At 35.3% G+C, this 17828-nt stretch overlaps 1 protein-coding gene across 3 annotated transcripts in view; it reads right to left on the bottom strand.

The window, feature by feature from the left end:
• The window catches only part of RTTN (rotatin), a 154394-nt gene that overhangs the window by 55920 nt on the left and 80646 nt on the right, over nt 1–17828 (bottom strand). For all 3 annotated transcript variants that reach the window (XM_032872250.1, XM_032872248.1, XM_032872249.1), the window contains 4 exons: nt 17608–17766; nt 16385–16456; nt 3921–4110; nt 2156–2247 (listed from right to left, as the gene is read on the bottom strand). In XM_032872250.1, the coding sequence (XP_032728141.1) occupies nt 2156–2247; nt 3921–4110; nt 16385–16456; nt 17608–17766 (513 nt within the window). The remainder of the gene's footprint in view (nt 1–2155; nt 2248–3920; nt 4111–16384; nt 16457–17607; nt 17767–17828) is intronic.

Below are 17828 nucleotides of genomic sequence, written 5' to 3'. Positions count from 1 at the left end.
TATGCGTTCCCCCGCCAAATAAATAAATAAACCTTTTCAATTAAATAAATAAATACTGGTATAATGAATAAATTCTCCAATTTTTTTTTCCTGTTGGAACAAAAACATACAGTATCTCTGGCATGGCAAGAAAAACATGACAATTAGCAAAATTTGGGGTAATGAGACTATTTCTGTGAATAAAAGTCACCAATTTGGTGAGTAAGTGACCTACGCCAAAGCTCTTCTACTTAGAATCCAAAAGAAGAAAAGAAAGAGTTGAATGTAAAAATTCCAACAGATAATTATCTTTTGAGAAACCCCACAAAATCAATCCCACATAGAACTACAATAAGAATGCTTTATTAAAAAAAAAATTTTATTGGTTTATATTTCTAAAAGAATATGTAACATCCAAACACAAGCAAGTCAGAGTCTTATGCTAATAGAGGTGCTTCTATTTTAATAATGATTATAACAAATAACGTATTTCTATAATTTTCCTCAGAAAACCTGATGTATAAGATTTGTTATTATTAAAATATCTATTACTATACATTATATGTAATTGTTATATATTATTATCTCATAAAATAGAAAAATGCAAAAGTACTTAAGTATTATTGCATAGAATAAATACAACTCGGTATCTACAAAATAGCTAAGATGACTCAAAGTTAATCAGAACAATTGCTCCTTACTGAGTACCTACTACAAGCAAAGAACTGAAGAATGTACAAATTTCAAGGTTAGTCTATGGATAACCCTTTTAATAGACAGGGAAGCCTATGAATTACTTTTAAGCACACATTAGTGCTGCCCTTCTGTGAATTAAATAACAAATTAATATAGCTCTTTTTTGTATTTAATTATATTATTTCTCTTGTTGAGAAGAAGATACATACTATTTCTAGCATGGAAAGGAAAGCATGACATCTAGTGGAACTGGGGTAATTACTCTACTTTTCCAAATAAAGTTTCAATGCAGTACTACCCACAAACTCTTCTGAGTCTACGTGTAAAAAATAACTCCTAAAACTGCAGCAAAAAGTACCAGTGTTCAGAGACTACAGGAAGTGAATCTTATTATTACCCTTTAATTATTTATTATTCTCATATTTTTTTGCTCCAATAGCAGGAGTGCCAAGCCTTTGCCTTCCTGACAGGGTCTACGACACAGTAACTGTTGCAAAAACGCTTTACGACTCAATGTAATGCTTTCCAGTTGAGAGGAAATGATTTCGTACTCTTGTAAAACAAGTGAAACCTAACATCAGTCATACTTAGAAATACTTAATGTGTCTCAAACTTTTTAGAACAAAGCAACTCATATACGAAAAGAAAAAGGCAGGCAGGCAGGCATAAATTTCAGTATTTCAGATAATCAAAACAAGCTTCTACCGAGGCAAGTATTTAGAAAAGTGCTTAAAATCTACAGGACCAAATTGAAATCATTTGAATGGGTCCATTTTCTCCAAATTGCTTCGCCCTTCAGCAAAACTGCATGGTATTCAAGCATTATTATCATATGGGATCTATTCTATTACTACTGATAAACATTTTTAAATTTTGATGCTTCTGGTTCTATCAAATAAGGTGAAATAAAGGTTGTAAATTCATCTAAAAGGACATCCAGTGTAACTCTATGAGTACATTAGACCCTAGTTCTACACAGACAGCAGTTTCAAAAATTGCAGCTATGGGGCCCCCAGCTGGCTTAGTCAGTAGTGGAGCATGGGGCTCTTGATCTCAGGGCTGTGGGTTTGAGCCCCATGCTGGCTACAGAGATTACTTTAAATAATAAATTGGTAAATGAATAAATATATTTTTTAAAAATAAATAAGTAGGGGCACCTGGGTGGCTCAGTGGGTTAAGCCTCTGCCTTCGGCTCAGGTCATGATCTCAGGGTTCTGGGATCAAGCCCCGCATCGGGCTCTCTGCTCAGCAGGGAGCCTGCTTCCTCCTCTCTCTCTGCCTGCCTCTCTGCCTACTTGTGATCTCTATCTGTCAAATAAATAAATAAAATCTTTAAAAAAAAAATAAATAAATAAATAAATAAATCACAGCTATTTTAATCATAACCTTATACTCTGTATACAGTCTCGTCTGTCCACCATGTAAATTCAAATTTTTTCAGAGATTCAAAATGAAGCACTCATGCATTCTTTGGAAGTACCATTGTTTCCAAGGTGGAGAGAGAACTTGAATCTTGATCTTGATTGGACATCCTAGATGGAGCCCTCCAAAACTTGAATGAGTCATCTAAACCTGTGACAACAGAAAAATTGTCAACATGAATACAGTCTCCTTCGTATTAAAACATTTAACAGAAAGAATACTTGTTATAGGAAACCAGTGAAGAACTTGTTCCAGAAAACCAACCAAGAACTAAGGAAAAAAGTTTGCTTAATTTTTATTATTCTTAATTAATTTATATATAAATCTTGTTTCAATTTTAAAATTTAAAATTTAAAAATTTTAATGACAATTAATGGAGTTTGCTTGGCTTAATTGAATACAATTTATCAAGACCACAAGCTCCCAATCTTTAATGTGTCTAAGAAGCATGAAACGCTTGTTAAAGAAATGTCCTGGGTCCTATTCCCAGAGATTCTACTCCCCCAAATCAGGGTGAGAGTCGTAATTTTGCATTTGACACGTTCACAAAAGATTTGAATGATGTTGGTTCAAGAGCCATGCTTTGAGTAACACTGACCCAGAGAAATCCAAACAATGAAATAGGTCACTTTCCTAATAAGGACATTTATTTAAAATTTCAGAAATTTCTGGGGTGCCTGGATGGCTCAGTTGGTTAAGCGTCTGACTCTCATTTCAGCTCAGGTCATAATCTCAGGGTGAGGAAATGAAAGCCCACATCAGGCTCTGTACTGGGTGTGGAGCCTGCTTCAGATTCTCTCTCTCTCTCTCTCTCTCTCTCTCTCTCTTCTACGCCCCCTCCTCCCCATCTCTCTCTCTCTTCCTCTTTAAAAAAAAAATGTTCAAAATCTTCATCAAATGTCGTTTTCCTCTTAATTCTTTCAAGAATTGAGGAGAAAAGTGAATTAGAAGCTCACATTTAAGTATCTGGGAGTAAAGGAACTATGTCTGCAATTCACTCTTAGAATACCTCAGGAAAAAAAAATATATATACGTATACATGCATATAAACACATACATATGCATACGCATGGCATAGGGGAACAAATACAGTAAAATGTTAACATTTGAGAACATTCTTGCATTCTTGCACCTCTTCTGTAAGTGTGAAACTATGTCAAGATTTTCAAAAATTACTATTAAAAATTAATTTTAAAAATATAACTTATTTTTTAAAATCATTAAGTTATTATTATGAGACAAAAGTATTTACACATGCTAAGATCATAGAAATCCAAAAGAATCTACAAATAGATAGAAGAAGGTTTCGACAAGATATTTTGATAAATGAGTACCATACCAAAAGCAAATAGCTTTTTGATATATTACAAAACAAATTAGAAAATTTAGTAGGAAAAGGTCTCATTCTTGATTGCCTAGGAAGAAAATTCCGAAAAGTTTAAAACATCTAATAGAGAAAAAAACTGTAAAACTTTACTGAAGGGCATGAATAGCTTATAAAACATTAATCAGATGTCAAAATGGTTTCCATGAAGAATTTATAATGAAGAAAAATGCTTAGGCAATGCTTAGTGGAAAGAGGGAACAAAAATGTACATAGACATGAACACAATCATGTAAAACAAACAAACGCTACAGGAGAGAGAAGACTGGAGAAAATCCACCCTGTCGTTAACGAAGGTCATGTTTGTGTAGTGAGGCCCAGAGAAAAGCGTTTTCCTGTGTACTTTCATTATTTTTCAAATATTCTGTAACAAACACATAGGTATTCAACAGTTTTTAGAAAGTTAGATCTCACAAAAATAAAGATGTAATGTACTTACCATTTAAATCACCGCCTTCCGAAGTTCGATCAAGAGCAGAAAAATTCAAATCAAATGTACACCGTCCCAGGTAACAGTGTTTTACCATCTGATTCAAATGTTCATAAAAATGGCAGTGATATAAAAGAGCCTGAAGGGCAGGTTTTCCTGTTAGTGACAGGCCAGAATCCTCATCATGGACACAGGGGCCCTATAAGCAAAGAGGGAGAGAAGAAGAAAGAGAAACTGATTCATAATGTAATTTCTTCAAAAAGACCTGCTGTCTGCCCCCACATTCCTCTCATCGAATCAAATGCAACCCAGGTGCTACCATGATCCTTCCCCCTGCCTCTGTTCCTCCACACTCAAAGCAACCTGACCTAGGGCAAATATTTCATCCTCTCAGCTTTTGCTGCCTAAAAGTCCTCTGAAGGCAGAAGGCTGATCTATTCTATCTCTTGAGGGATAAACATTACTTTACAATGCTTCTATGAAATGCTACAGTTTCAACCAAGTAATTACATACTCGAGCCACAAATACAATAAAAGCAGTATTTTTCAACCTACACGGAATAAAATATTTAAATATCTGAAATAATGTGATCCAGTAATTATGTTCCAAATTATTTTTGCACCTATCAATATGCCAGATAAAAATGAAAGCCTCATCACTATCAAGGATAAAACTTGTTTGCCACATTACTTCTCCCTGAATGAATTCTGCCAAGAGAAACATGCAGGCACACATGCCCCCACACACACTTCCATCAGGACACTGAGAAGAATTTGCCATTATACAATTTTAATCTCGTTGCACTTTTTTCCAAACTGTGTTTTGCACTGCCACTCACTACTTTTCCTGGAATATCCAGTGGCAAAAACCAAGCAGTCAGGATACGTTTAAAGTTTGCAAAGAATCATGTCACTAGCTTATAATTTTTTTTGTTTTTGGAAAATGATTAAAAAAAGTTATGATTTTTAAAACAGACCATAAGAGAGAGAAATATAAAAGACAGAAAACAGAAATTTAAGTGCCACAAGGAAAGGTATGGTCAAAACATATTCAAAGTTTATCATTAACTGTGATATTTATGTATGGGTCCCTTTTCTCATGTCTGCTCATCACCAAGAAAAGATGGATGTTAAAACTTACTATCCAGGAAGATAAAATAATTCACAAATGAAAGGTAAAATTAAAACAGTAAGATTATTTCCATTTCAGGATACTGTCATTATAATCAACTCTGACTTCATGATTAAATTCCTTTTATGGTCGTGAATTGTTATGGTTGTATTCTAATAAAACTACCTAATAATGTGAACTTACTCTTCATCAATAGAGCAATTTACATATTTAATAAGAAATAAAGCTATTTAATGAGCAACCAGCACATGATGCTCCCTGCATAACTTTAAATTTTGAGGTCTAGAAGAAACAGGTAAAACTTTTCTTGTGAAAGTACAAGAACAGGGTCATATGGCTGTTTGTCAACCATGGTATGTTTCAGGCAATGTGGCCCTTTCATGCACTTATTTAATGATCTGGAAGGAAATAATTCATCCAAAACCACAGAGTCAATCCTAACATCCACATCTTCAAACTCTTCTTTTAGGCAACTTATAACATTCTAAATGTACAAAACATCTCAAATATATAGGAGATTTGCAATAGTTGCTTAACATCACAAAGTAAAGGCCTCACTATAATAATTCAGAGAAGGAATTAACAACCAAGATGGGAATTATAAATAATTCAGCTAAGTTTACTAGCTTAGTTCCAACTACTTAACAAACTTCAATAAGCCAATAAAATAAAATGATTAAACAAAGTAGGACAAATACTACCTTTTTAAATATATTTCATAATGATGCCCAGAACAATTTTTAAATTTTGTTATAGACCGCATAAAATTTTTACTTTTGCAAAATTATACCTATAAAAAAAACATACTTATCTTCCTAGATGAGTTACACTGCAGTCTTACAATTCATGAAGGTTTAATAAAAATAGGTGAAAGAATATAGGCTATATAAATCTCAAAAACAAACCCTTCAAGAGCTCTCATTAAATCTACTCATTAAATTTACTCTTTATTCTGTAAAGGTCTGCTGAGGCTGAAGGTTATACCAACTGCTAGAAGGAAAGGTATATTACAGACTCGCTGTCTTCTAAAATCCACCTTTTTGGGGTGCCTTGGTGGCTCAGTTGGTTAAGTGTCTGACTCTTGATTTTGGCTCAGGTCAAGATCTCAGAGTTGTGAGATCAAGCCCCATGTCGGACTCCACACTCTGGAGAGTATGCTTGTCCCTCTCCTTTCAGCTCCTCCCCCCGCTAATAAGTAAAATCTTTTAAAAAATAATAAATGAATGAATGAGTAAATAAATAAATAAGTAAAATCTACCTTTTCTTCAGTTATACGTATTTCCACCGTAAGGGAGAAATTATACATAAGGGATGTAGAATTGGAGTAACGACTCTACAAGTATACATAATTCCCTTAGTGATAAAGAATCATTAACATAATCCCATTTACCCTTCAGTTAGTACACAGATAGTCCCTGACTTACAATGGTTCAACCTACAATTTTCCACTTTATAATGGAGCAAAGTGATATGTGTTCAGTAAAAACTATTTCAGACTTTGAATTTTGATCTCTTCCCCGGCTGGTGATATGCAGTAACGTATTCTCATGATGCTGGGCAGCAGTAGCCAGCCACAGCTCCTAGTTAGCCAGTGATCACAAGGGTAAGCGACCATTCTGTTTTTCACTTTCATTATAATATTCAATAAACTATAGGAGATATTCAACACTTTTTATCAAACAGACTTTGTGTAGATGATTTTGCCCAACTGCAGGCTAATGTAAGCGTTCTGAGAACATTTAAGGTAGGCATGGCAAATCTCTGATATTCAATAAGCATATTAAATGTATTTTCAACTTATAATATTTTTAATTTAACAGTGAGTTTACTGGGACAGAACCCCATTGTAAGTTAAGGAATATTTATATTTTTAAAATTCATTTTTTTCTCTAGTCCTTATGAATATAGAAAGAAAACATTTAGAAAATAATGATACAAAATAAGTCATAATAAGAGATGTTAACTTTATTTATTTATTTATTTTTTTGGAGATGTTAACTTTAAAATTCCATCTATTTAGTAAGGTTTCAGAACCTGTTTCTGGTGGGGGGGGGGCAGGGGTGGTGCCTGGCTGGCTCAGTCAGAAGAACATACAACTTTTGATCTTGGGGTTGTGAATTTGAGCCCCATGTTGGCTGTAGAGATTACTTAAATAAAAACTTAAAAAAAAAAAAAAGAAAGAAAGAAAAAGGAGCCCCTGGGTAGCTCAGTGAGTTAAGTGTCAGACTCTTGGTTTTGGCTGAAGTCATGATCTCAGGGTGGTAGGATGGAGCCTGTGCTGGGCTCCATACTCAGCATGGAGTCCGCTCAAGATCTTTCCCCCACCCTGCCCCCCTGCCTGCGCGCTCTCTCTCTCTCAAATAAATAATAAAATCTTTAAAAAAAAAAAAAACAACTGTTTTCTTTGCCTATAAATCAGTGTGAAAATATTTCAGCCTACCAAGATTGAATACGTTAAATTAATTCTGATATGAACGAAGGATTAATATCCCAGAAAAAAAAAGACTAAGAGGTAAAACTATAAAAGGAAATGAAATCAATTCAAGGGACTTAATATGGGACTCATACGATATGTGCAATGATAGAACAAAGGAAAAAGAAAAGTCATTTTTAAAATAAATAAATATAGGGGTGCATGGTGGCTCAGTCAGTTAAACAACCGACTCTTGACTTCTGCTCAGGTCATGATCTAGAGTCCTGGGATCAAGCCCCGAGTAAGGCTGCATGTTCAGCAGGAGTCCACTTGAGGATTCTCTCTTCCTCTCTGTCCCTCCCCCAGCTTGCGCACAAGCATGCGTACTTTCTCTTGCATGAGCGCTAAAATAAATGAATCTTTAAAAAAATAAAATAAATAAAAATGAAAATACATGTAGAGCCAAAAGATACGACACATCTATGTCTTCAAATTAAGAAGCTTAATGAGTGTCAAGCAAGAACAATGAAAAAAGATACAAAACCATAAAATTCTAGGACATCAAAGATAAAGAGAGGATGATAAATGAAAAAGTTGGCCATAAAGAGGTAAAAAAGCCAGCTGGGCGTCCAATTTCTCATCAGCAGTATAGGATGTTAGAAAACAATGGAGCAAAATTCCTGTAAGGAATGATTTCAACCTATCTGTTAGCTATCCAAATTATTGGAATACAATTTAAATACATTTTCAAAACCACAAGAACTCATCAAGTTTCTTGCTCATGCACTTGTTTTTAGGTAGGAGTATGATAATTTTGAAGATCCTTTCTCTTCAAGAAAGGATCCTACCTAAAAAAAAAAAAAAAAAAGGATGACTAAGAGTTTAAAAAAACATTAGATACAATATAGACTCACAATTTAAAAAAAAATTAGATAGACACTCCATAGGAAAAAAATCACCCAAACCACTTTTTTTTAATTATACACATACATAAACACCTATGTTTGTATACATACAATATATATATAAATATCAGAAAACGTTTCTTCTGAGCACCAGAGAAATCACAACCCTAGATGAAGAGATACAGAAGTATAACCACAGCCCCATAAGTGGCTGTGTAGTAAATTACTAGTTTTCAATTTTTAGAATCCATTTATAGATAAATCAAGGTTGCAGAAGAGAATGTAAATGTCATCAACATTCACAAAGTAAAAGATAAAACTGACAAATATCAGCAGAAGTGAAAGGATAGGGACATCCTATCCACAACTTCCTTACCTTCTAAATGGTGGGGATAGAGATATTATCCACAGGTAACAAGATCAGAAAGAGCAGGTGGAGAAACTAAGTTTGGTAACAGAACTAAATTGGCAGGACATTACTTAAATGAGCTAACTCCTGCGTATCAACACAGTAAAGGAACAAACACTATTGCAAACTACTATTTAGAGATATGAAAGCAACTACCTGAAGAATTAAAATCAGTAGGAGGTAAAGCTGTCTCTGTGAATGAAGAGATGCAGTAAATTTCATTATAAGCCCTAATGGTTGTTTTAACTGTACATATTATTTTTTAAAACATTCTTCTAAAAATTCAAACAATTCATTCAAGATGTTTTTAAGTTCTCAAAGAAGATCAAATCTGGAATATGTACCTATTACACCATTTTTTTAATTCAATTTATTTTACCTAAGCATTAAGCCTGGGTCCCCATTCTCCACCTGCCAAAGCTTCCTAGTAGCAATGGCATGTTAGCAATAGAGCTTTCCCCAGGGCAGTAGGGCCAAGCCTAGCATGTGTACAAAAAATGATCTGACTCAGGCTTTCCACAGATGACTAATAGTAGAAGGTCCAGAACAATGAAGCTTTTTATGCATGCATAAGGCTTCGCTCTACAGATCCATCAGTAATTGATGGGGCTGTCTTCTGGCATAGTGGGGAAATCAGCATGGTCTCACTGCTCTGTCCCAGCACGTCTTCATCCCTACCAGACTTGCCCTCAGGTGAGTGCTAGGGCTGCCAGATCATCTGCAAAACGGCCAGGGAGAGCTGAGAAAGACAGTATGCAAAGGAAGAAAATTCTTCAAATCACCAGGTATGATAATAAGTGTGCATTGAAAACAGCAAATTAATTATGTCATAAAACACTCCAATTTGAAAACATTGTTCTCAAGGATGCAATAAGCTATAATATTAATTTAAAAACATATATTTTACTCCTGGTATCCCAGTACTAATATACCCATTAAGCTGTGGTTCAAAAGGAAGCAAAAGAGAAGCAAAATAAAAATCACATTTAAGAGCAGAGAATAGGGGCACCTGGCTGGTTTAGCAGGTGAGCACACAACTCTCAACCTTAGGGTTGTAGGTTCGAGCCCCATGCTGAGTGTAAATATTACTTAAACTTTTAAAAAAAAAAAAAAAAAAAAAGACTGAAGAATATTTTCAAGTTGAAAAAAGAATTATTTTGATATGTAACAGATAGAAAAAATTCCTCTAATAAAATGCAAAGACAGGGAAAAATGACCCTAGTTACATAAGAAATCCCTAACTACATATAAATTATGAATATAGATAAAATGATATTGCTTCTCTGACACCAAGTATTTATTGTTTTATGAAATTAATACTCATAATGATTCATGAGGAACACCTTAAAAGATGAAAAACATGTACTGGTAGTTATCACATCAAATACGGAAATGATACATACTGTAACTATAAATGAGTCAGCTATCCATCTAAAGCACACACATAAACACACACTCAGAGAGTTTCCAGCTGTGTCCACTATGAATACATGGAAGCAATGACTCCTTCCCCCTGCTCAGAAACAATGAACATATTTAGAACCCAGATCTCATTTCTAAATACCATTCTCCATTAAAAGATCAGGGCTCTCTAAGCAAATGTCTGATTCCGGGCTAGGGCTGCTTGCTACACCAGAAAATAGGGAAGTGCTCAAAGACTGAAGAAAACACATTAAAGGGACAAACTATTCTTCATGGGGGGGCTCCACCTAGTCAAATCTGGAACAATTTGAATATCTAAATAAATAAGGATAGAAACAGGCTGTAACTCATAAGACAAATAAATTAATAAATGAAGTAAACAAATAAAGGGGGAAGAAATGAAAGCTCTTTCTAACAGGAAAATGTAATAAATGTAGAAAGAAGGACAGAATTAGAAAGTCACTATCTGGCAACCATTGTTTCAGACAAGACAAGAATCACAAGAATTCAGACAAGAATCACAAATGGAAGCTAAAACTAGAGGAAGAAAGTTGATGAGAAACAGGTATTAATACAATCTCAGAGTGTCTTCCCGCAAAAGTTACAACTGTAATTCCACACAAAGGAAACAAGCAGACTTTACCTTAACCACGTAAGCAAAGTCAGTATCCCCACTAATGGGACAAAGAGATGATCCTGTCTCCTGATACAATGTACTAACAAGAATACATCAATTATACGCTTTTGGGCAAAAAATGTATAACTTGAATCTAATCATAAGAGCAGATAAAGTTAATGAAAGAATATTACAAAAACTAAACAGCCTGTACTCTTCAAAAATGCTAAGGTCATAAATGTTAAAGATTCAGGAACTATTTTAGAAGAAAGAAACAAAATGGATATGACAACTGTCTGTAACATGTATTTCTGATCCTAGATCTTTACTAGGGTGGCGTTATTTATTTCTTTCCTATGAAGGACAATAGTAAGACAACTGGGAATATTTGAATAATTACCTAACTTTAATAATTACTACGATAATTTTATATGAGAATGTCCTCATTTTTAGGAAATTCACACTTAAGTATTTAGGGAAAAAAGAAGAATTATGCCTGCAACTCTCAACAGTTCAGAGAAAAGACACTAGCAGAGAGAGCTAAGGCAAACTTGGTATAACTGTAACATATGGAAAGTCTGGGTAAAAGGTATACAAAAACTGTTACTGTTTCTGCAACTTTTACAGAAGACTAATTTTTTTCAAAATAAATTAAAAAAAATAAAATACATATAGACAATTCAAAGTCATATCAAAATGTGGAAAGGAACTAAAGCATAAACAAGTGTACTTACACCACAAACTGACAACTCACTATACTTAAGTGCATGAAATTACCTTTACATTTAAATGTGTGATAATATTCAAGTGGAAAGAACAACTTTAATATTATAAAAATTATGCATAAGTTGCCATGATTCTACATAAAATATTATAGCAATGTTCCCTGGGTATATGTTTGGTCTCTCCCATAGGCCATAAGCCCTGGAGAATTAAATCTGATTAGGTACATGTGAACCCCCCAAAACTGAAGTGCTCAACAAACATTTACACAAATGAAGTCAAACAAACTACATTGATAATCCCTATCGAGTCAATACATTTGTTATAATCAACTCTAAAATCCCATCCTGGTTATTAAAGTTGCAGGGATATGGATTTGTGATAATGGTTCTCAAACTAAACCCAGCAACAGAATCTTCCCCACACAAGAGTACTAAAATCCAAGTCACTCTGTAGAGACCTGGTTTACAAGACAATGGAGAGCTAGGAGCAGGACAGTTTGAAGGCTGAAGGACAATGATTCTGTTTTCTCTGCCTGAGCAGGCTGTAGCCTTGAAGAAGGGAAGACCAGTATTCATAGGCACTACTCTTAAAAAACAGTACCTTGAGGGGTGCCTGCCTGGCTCAGTTGGTTGAGCCGCCAGCTCTTGATTTCAGCTCAGGTCATCAACACAGGATCCTGCAACAGAGCCCGGTGTCCAGCTCTGTGTTCAACGGGCCATCTGCTGGAGGATTCTACCTCTCTTCCTCTCCCACTGCCCCTCCCCCTACACATGTGGGCACGTGCTCTCTCTTTAATAAACAAATCTTTGAAAAAACAAAAAACAGTGCTATGATGCACACCAGGCCTGATGCACCAAAAACTGAGTTCTCATTGCAGCAGGAGCCAGGGTTTCAGGGCCCGAATGAAGGTGTTGGGTGCTGAGTAAAACTGCACTGAAGTCAGGCCCCTTTTCTTCTCCGGCTCCTGGTCACTGCCCATATACACTACATTTCTGTATCCATGCAACAGTAAGTGGGGAATCACGCTACAAAACTTAAGACCTGATTTTTAACTTTATTTATTTAGCAATATCATTATGTACTAGCAAAGACTAATGAATCACTATCATGTCTGGGGCGGGGGCTGAGAGAAACATTTAAAAAATATATGAAAAATACGGTCACATACATTCTACACAGACAGATTAAGTTAAGTGGTAAGAAGTAAGGCAAGGCAGGGGCTTCTGAGTGGCTCAGTTGGTTAAGTGTCTGCCTATGGCTCAGGTCATATAGGCTTCTCCCTCTCACTCTCCCTCTGTGTTTTCCCCCTCTATCTCTCTCACACTCTCTCTCAAATTAAATAAAATAAAATCTTAAAAAAAAAAAGTGGGCAAGGCAATAAAGTTAATATATGAAAAAGAACCTAAATTATTGATATAGATATTAAATGCTCTGATTAGAGGGAATTAAAATGGATTATATGGTTTGCTGAGAGTATTTTTTAATAAATACTTTTTAAAATTAAAATGTTTTAAGTGATTTATGCTTCATCTTGTTCCAGAAAAGATTAAAGGCCTACTACAAAGAAAGGTAAATTATAACATGATAGTAAAAGTGTAACAGGGATGAAAGAAAGAAAAAGAAGGGTATGAAAATACAGAACCAGGAATAAAGCCAAAAAACATATATACCAGATAAGCCACATTGGATGGGAAGGCTCTAAACTTTCTAGCACTCAGCAATAAAAGGAAAACCAACCAGTTACATTATTTGTACATATGAATTATTACCACTCAGAAGTACAACAATTCCAGATACTGACATGAAATAGGAATTTATTCTGGGTATGCAGGGAAAGAATTTGGGAAGGGGCAGTAATCACAAAAAGAACACTGCAGAATGCCCAGTGGAACAACAGTACAGAGAATATCAACTTGGACTTCAGGTATCAAAACAAAGTGGAAAGCAGTAAAAGCAGTTCTCTTTGTAAAACATAATTAATGAAATACCTACCTCAATCAAAATAACATATTTACAATGCTTCTAGATACTGGTGCTACTTCCTGCTCTATCCTCAAAATACTGTGAAATATATATAAAGACAAGCAAATAAAACTTTTTAAAAAGATTTTATTTATTTATTTGACAGAGAGAGGTCACAAGTAGGCATGGAGACAGGCAGAGAGCGGAGGGAAACAGGCTCCCGCTGAGCGGAGAGCCCGAGATCTGGACCTGAGCTGAAGGCAGAGGCTTAACCCACTGAGCCACCCAGGTACCCTAAGACATTTTTTTGAATAAGTTTATTATTCATCATTCTACCAAAGACAGTTCTGGTTTTAGAATACTGGATTTGTAGCACATTCTTTCTAGATGTAATAAACTGGCAAAGGCCACAACCTCTTGGAGATTATAAAATTCCATCGAAGTATTTGAAGACTATTTTTCTCCCTTCTTGGAACAGCTGTTTTCACTTTGGCATTTAAAGTACCACTAAACTTAAAAAAAAAAAAGGGAGGGGGGGACAAATATGAGACTATCAGCTCTTTATGGTGCTAAATAAGGACAGTTACCATAAACAGGGGTGCTGGGTGGTTCAGTGGGTTAAGCCTCTGCCTTCAGCTCATGTCATGATCCCAGGTTCCTGGGATTGAGCCCCATATCAGGCTCTCTGCTCAGCAGGGAGCCTGTATCGCCCCCATCCCCCTACCTGCCTCTCTGCCTAAATGTGATCTCTGCCTGTCAAATAAATAAATAAAATCTTTAAAGAAAAATAATGACCAAAAAAAAGATCAAAAAAAGAGTGAGAGGAAGAAAATCTGAGTTTATTAAAAACGCAAAAAACAATTAAGCTTGTTTTTCTAATTTTGCGTAAGACTAGCAAAAGTTTAATCATCAAATACTATTTTGAATCAGAGCAGCTCTCAAAATGTTTTATCCTAGCCATAATAAGCAAGGCAAAAGACTCCAAAAGCTCAGTTAAAGCACTATTTTTGGGGCGTCTAGTTGGTTCAGTCAGTTACATCTGCCTTCGGCTCAAGTCATGATCCCAGGGCCCTGGGATGGAGCCCCACATTGGGCTCCCTGCTCAGCCGGGAGCCTGCTTCTCCCTCTCCCTCTGCCCGCCACCCTGCCTACTTGTGATCCCTTTCTCTTGCTCGCTCTCTCTCTGTCAAATAAATTAAATCTTTAAAAAAAATAAATAAAGCACTATTTTCAACATTTTAGTAGAAAATTAATTCTGTGATAAAGAAATGGAGAATAAAAAAACCAAAAGCTGCAGTAAGCAGGTCATTAGCAACAAAAACAAACTGTACGGTATTGAACTTGCAAGAGAAAAACAGGAACATCTATATATGCGTCTATATTTTAATAAAATGTCCCAAAAACTTTAATAGAACCCAGAAGTAGTATTACTCTTGCTTTTATATTATATTTCAACAATAAAAAATTCATTGGCATTATATTACCAAGCATATAAAACACAAGTGTCACTAGTTTAACAATGGGACTAGAGATGATTTGTATTTGAGCCAAAAAAAACACATTTTAAAATCTAGTTACTGGATGACAAAAATCAAACTACTACACTATTAACATAAATATTAATCCTGTATATTCCTTCCAGTTTTGTCTCCTATGATTTTATTACAGTACAGACTACGGATAATCAACCACTATCAGAAGACAATGTTAAACAAATTAGAGAAACAAGTAGAAAAGTGGCCAGGATACTCGGTAACTAGCAGGGTTAAGCTGGTACATCAGCTATGGAAAACGGCCTTCCGAGAGTAAAATGAGATGTGGGCCTTGACCTGGATCCAGGCTTCAGGTCCCTGCCTGGAGAGCTGCCCTCACAGCAGGCTCAAGTGAATTTAGCAATTCCTCCAAAGATACATTCTAGTGGAAAAAGGGAAAGAAACCTTGGATTTGTCTAGGATCCTGGAGAGTGAGATGTAGCAATATAACTGATAAATATACAGAGAGAAAGCGCATCTCTTATCTCCCCAGTGGCAACACTTTTCTATTCTCCAAATCATCTAAAAAAGCAGGAAGCTATAAAAAAAGTTAGGTACCACTGGACTTGATTTTCAAAACAAAAAATTAATCCAGTAAAAACCAAAGAAAGATAAATTATGACCTTAACTGCACTAACCCAGAAAAAGGAAAAAAGATGTTAACATTAATGCATTCTTAACCACAAACAAATTTATGTATTATTATTAAATTAGAGAGGCAGTATAATGAGTGGAAAAGAGAGACTAGCTGGATTCAAAGCAAAGGTGTGATTTAGGGCAAATCTATTTAAACCGTGTGCTAAAGTTCCTTAATCTACAAAATGAAAATGACTGGTAGTTCAGAATTCAACCAATTATACAAGTTAAATATTAAGTTAAATATTGTTAAGCTCCTAGAAGACTGCATAATAAACTGCATTAACTATTATTTCCATACATAGTAAACACAATGTTAGCTATTATTTCTGATCAAAATTACCTTTAACATTACAGAGAAAAATTTGTAAATCTGATAAACTATAAGAAAAGTTCTATATTCATGGGTACATGGGTGGCTCAATGGGTTAAGCCTCTGCCTTCAGCTCAGGTCACGATCTCAGGGTCCTGGGATCAAGCCCCGCATCGGGCTCTCTGGTTAGCAGGGAGCCTGTTTCCCCCTCTCTCCCTATTTGTGATCTCTCTCTCTCTGCCAAATAAATAAAGAAAATCTTTTAAAAAATTTCTTTTCTATATACTCTTATAAGGATATTGTTGCCATAGTTTCTTTAGTAATGAGATATATATTTATATATGCCTACTCTATCACCAATTAATCTCAAATATCTACTAGCTTGATAATTGTTTAAAGTCACCCACCTGCCAAGTGTAATCCTTTAAAATTACTGAAGGCATTGGAATTACAAGGAGATTCTGAAGAATAAATGCAGCCTAGAAAAAAAAAAAAAAAAGAAAATGTCAATACTGCCACCTTGTTGTCATCTCCAAAATAACCAATATATTGAAATCTCATAATAAAAAACATATGACTGGGCAACAATACATGCTGAGACATCACTATGAGAATTACTGAGCTCACTCCTATTTCAGAATTTTACTTTTCCAAAAAATGATCTATAAAATATAAACTGTTGTGACAGCAGTTAAGAAATACACTTTCATGTTTCTATTATTCCACATACACATGTACCCCGTTCTCTCTCTCTCTCCCCCCTTTTCCCTCTCATCCAAGCTCCTCTCAGTAAGAGGGCTAACTAGAAATACAAACCACAAATATCCAACTTTATCTTCTACGTCCCGAAGATGGTCAAATTGAATAATCCTAGTGGTATGAACACTGATCATCTATATAGTGAAGATGACGATATGAGGGTGAATAACAGGGCTAACAGAGGGGACCCAAGAAATTTTCAACCACCTTAACTGTTAAGTCAACAGATGTCTTTAAAGTTGGTAAATCAAGAGGAAGCTAAAGTTTAAGCATTACCATTAAAAAATAAGTAACAAGAAAACTACAGCATTTGGATTTTGGAACAGAGAACCAGCAAATTGTGGGCCCTGGAGCTCCTGTTTCCTCCATAAGCCTCTAATCACTGTTTCATTACTATTTTTAAAAATATTGGCATTAATCACCATTTCAAAGCAGCAATGACAAAAAAACACAAATTATTTAGAAAGAATTAAAACAGGGTTTATTTTTCCTCTTAGGTCATGTAACTACTACAAAGTATTGTGATAGTCATGCATCCAATTTAAGCTTTATAGATATTACTTACACACTGAGGTAACAGAAAAGTAATTTTTTTTCTGTGAACTACTTTTCAATGTGTAATAATATAGAAGAGTTTGTATGAAATACAGCAAATTCAGCTTTGATCTTATCAAAATAAAGGACTCCAGTATTTACTGTGAATTAGTATCTTTTTTATTCTCTGATAGCATTTCATTCGGGTGTTTCTGCAGGCAGAAAAGATCACGGTGGGTGATCAGCCCACAGTGCTGAACAGAGGGTACAGTTTATAAAGACCATCGTAACAAATCTCTGCGGCTGAACGGGGAGGTGGTGCTAAAGACACACGTACCTCCCGGCGCACCATACTACACTCCGACTGATCCAGAAGAATGTTCACCACCGTTCCCCAGAGCCCACCAGAAATGTTTTGACAACTGTTTGCCAAAGCCATACAGCCAGTTTCAAGGGTGGTCAGTGCTGATCCTAATCCCAGCGAAGTGAACCTCACCTGTTCAGATGAAAGGAAAGTTGTCAAATCAAAGAATCCAATTCCCTAACATGAATTCTTAA

This window comes from Lontra canadensis, unplaced genomic scaffold (genome assembly GCF_010015895.1).
Source record: "Lontra canadensis isolate GAN:19392208 unplaced genomic scaffold, GSC_riverotter_1.0 scaffold44, whole genome shotgun sequence".
NCBI classification, from domain to species: domain Eukaryota; kingdom Metazoa; phylum Chordata; class Mammalia; order Carnivora; family Mustelidae; genus Lontra; species Lontra canadensis.
Note: the sequence above shows the minus strand (reverse complement) of the source record. Positions and strands in the feature narration are given on the sequence as shown.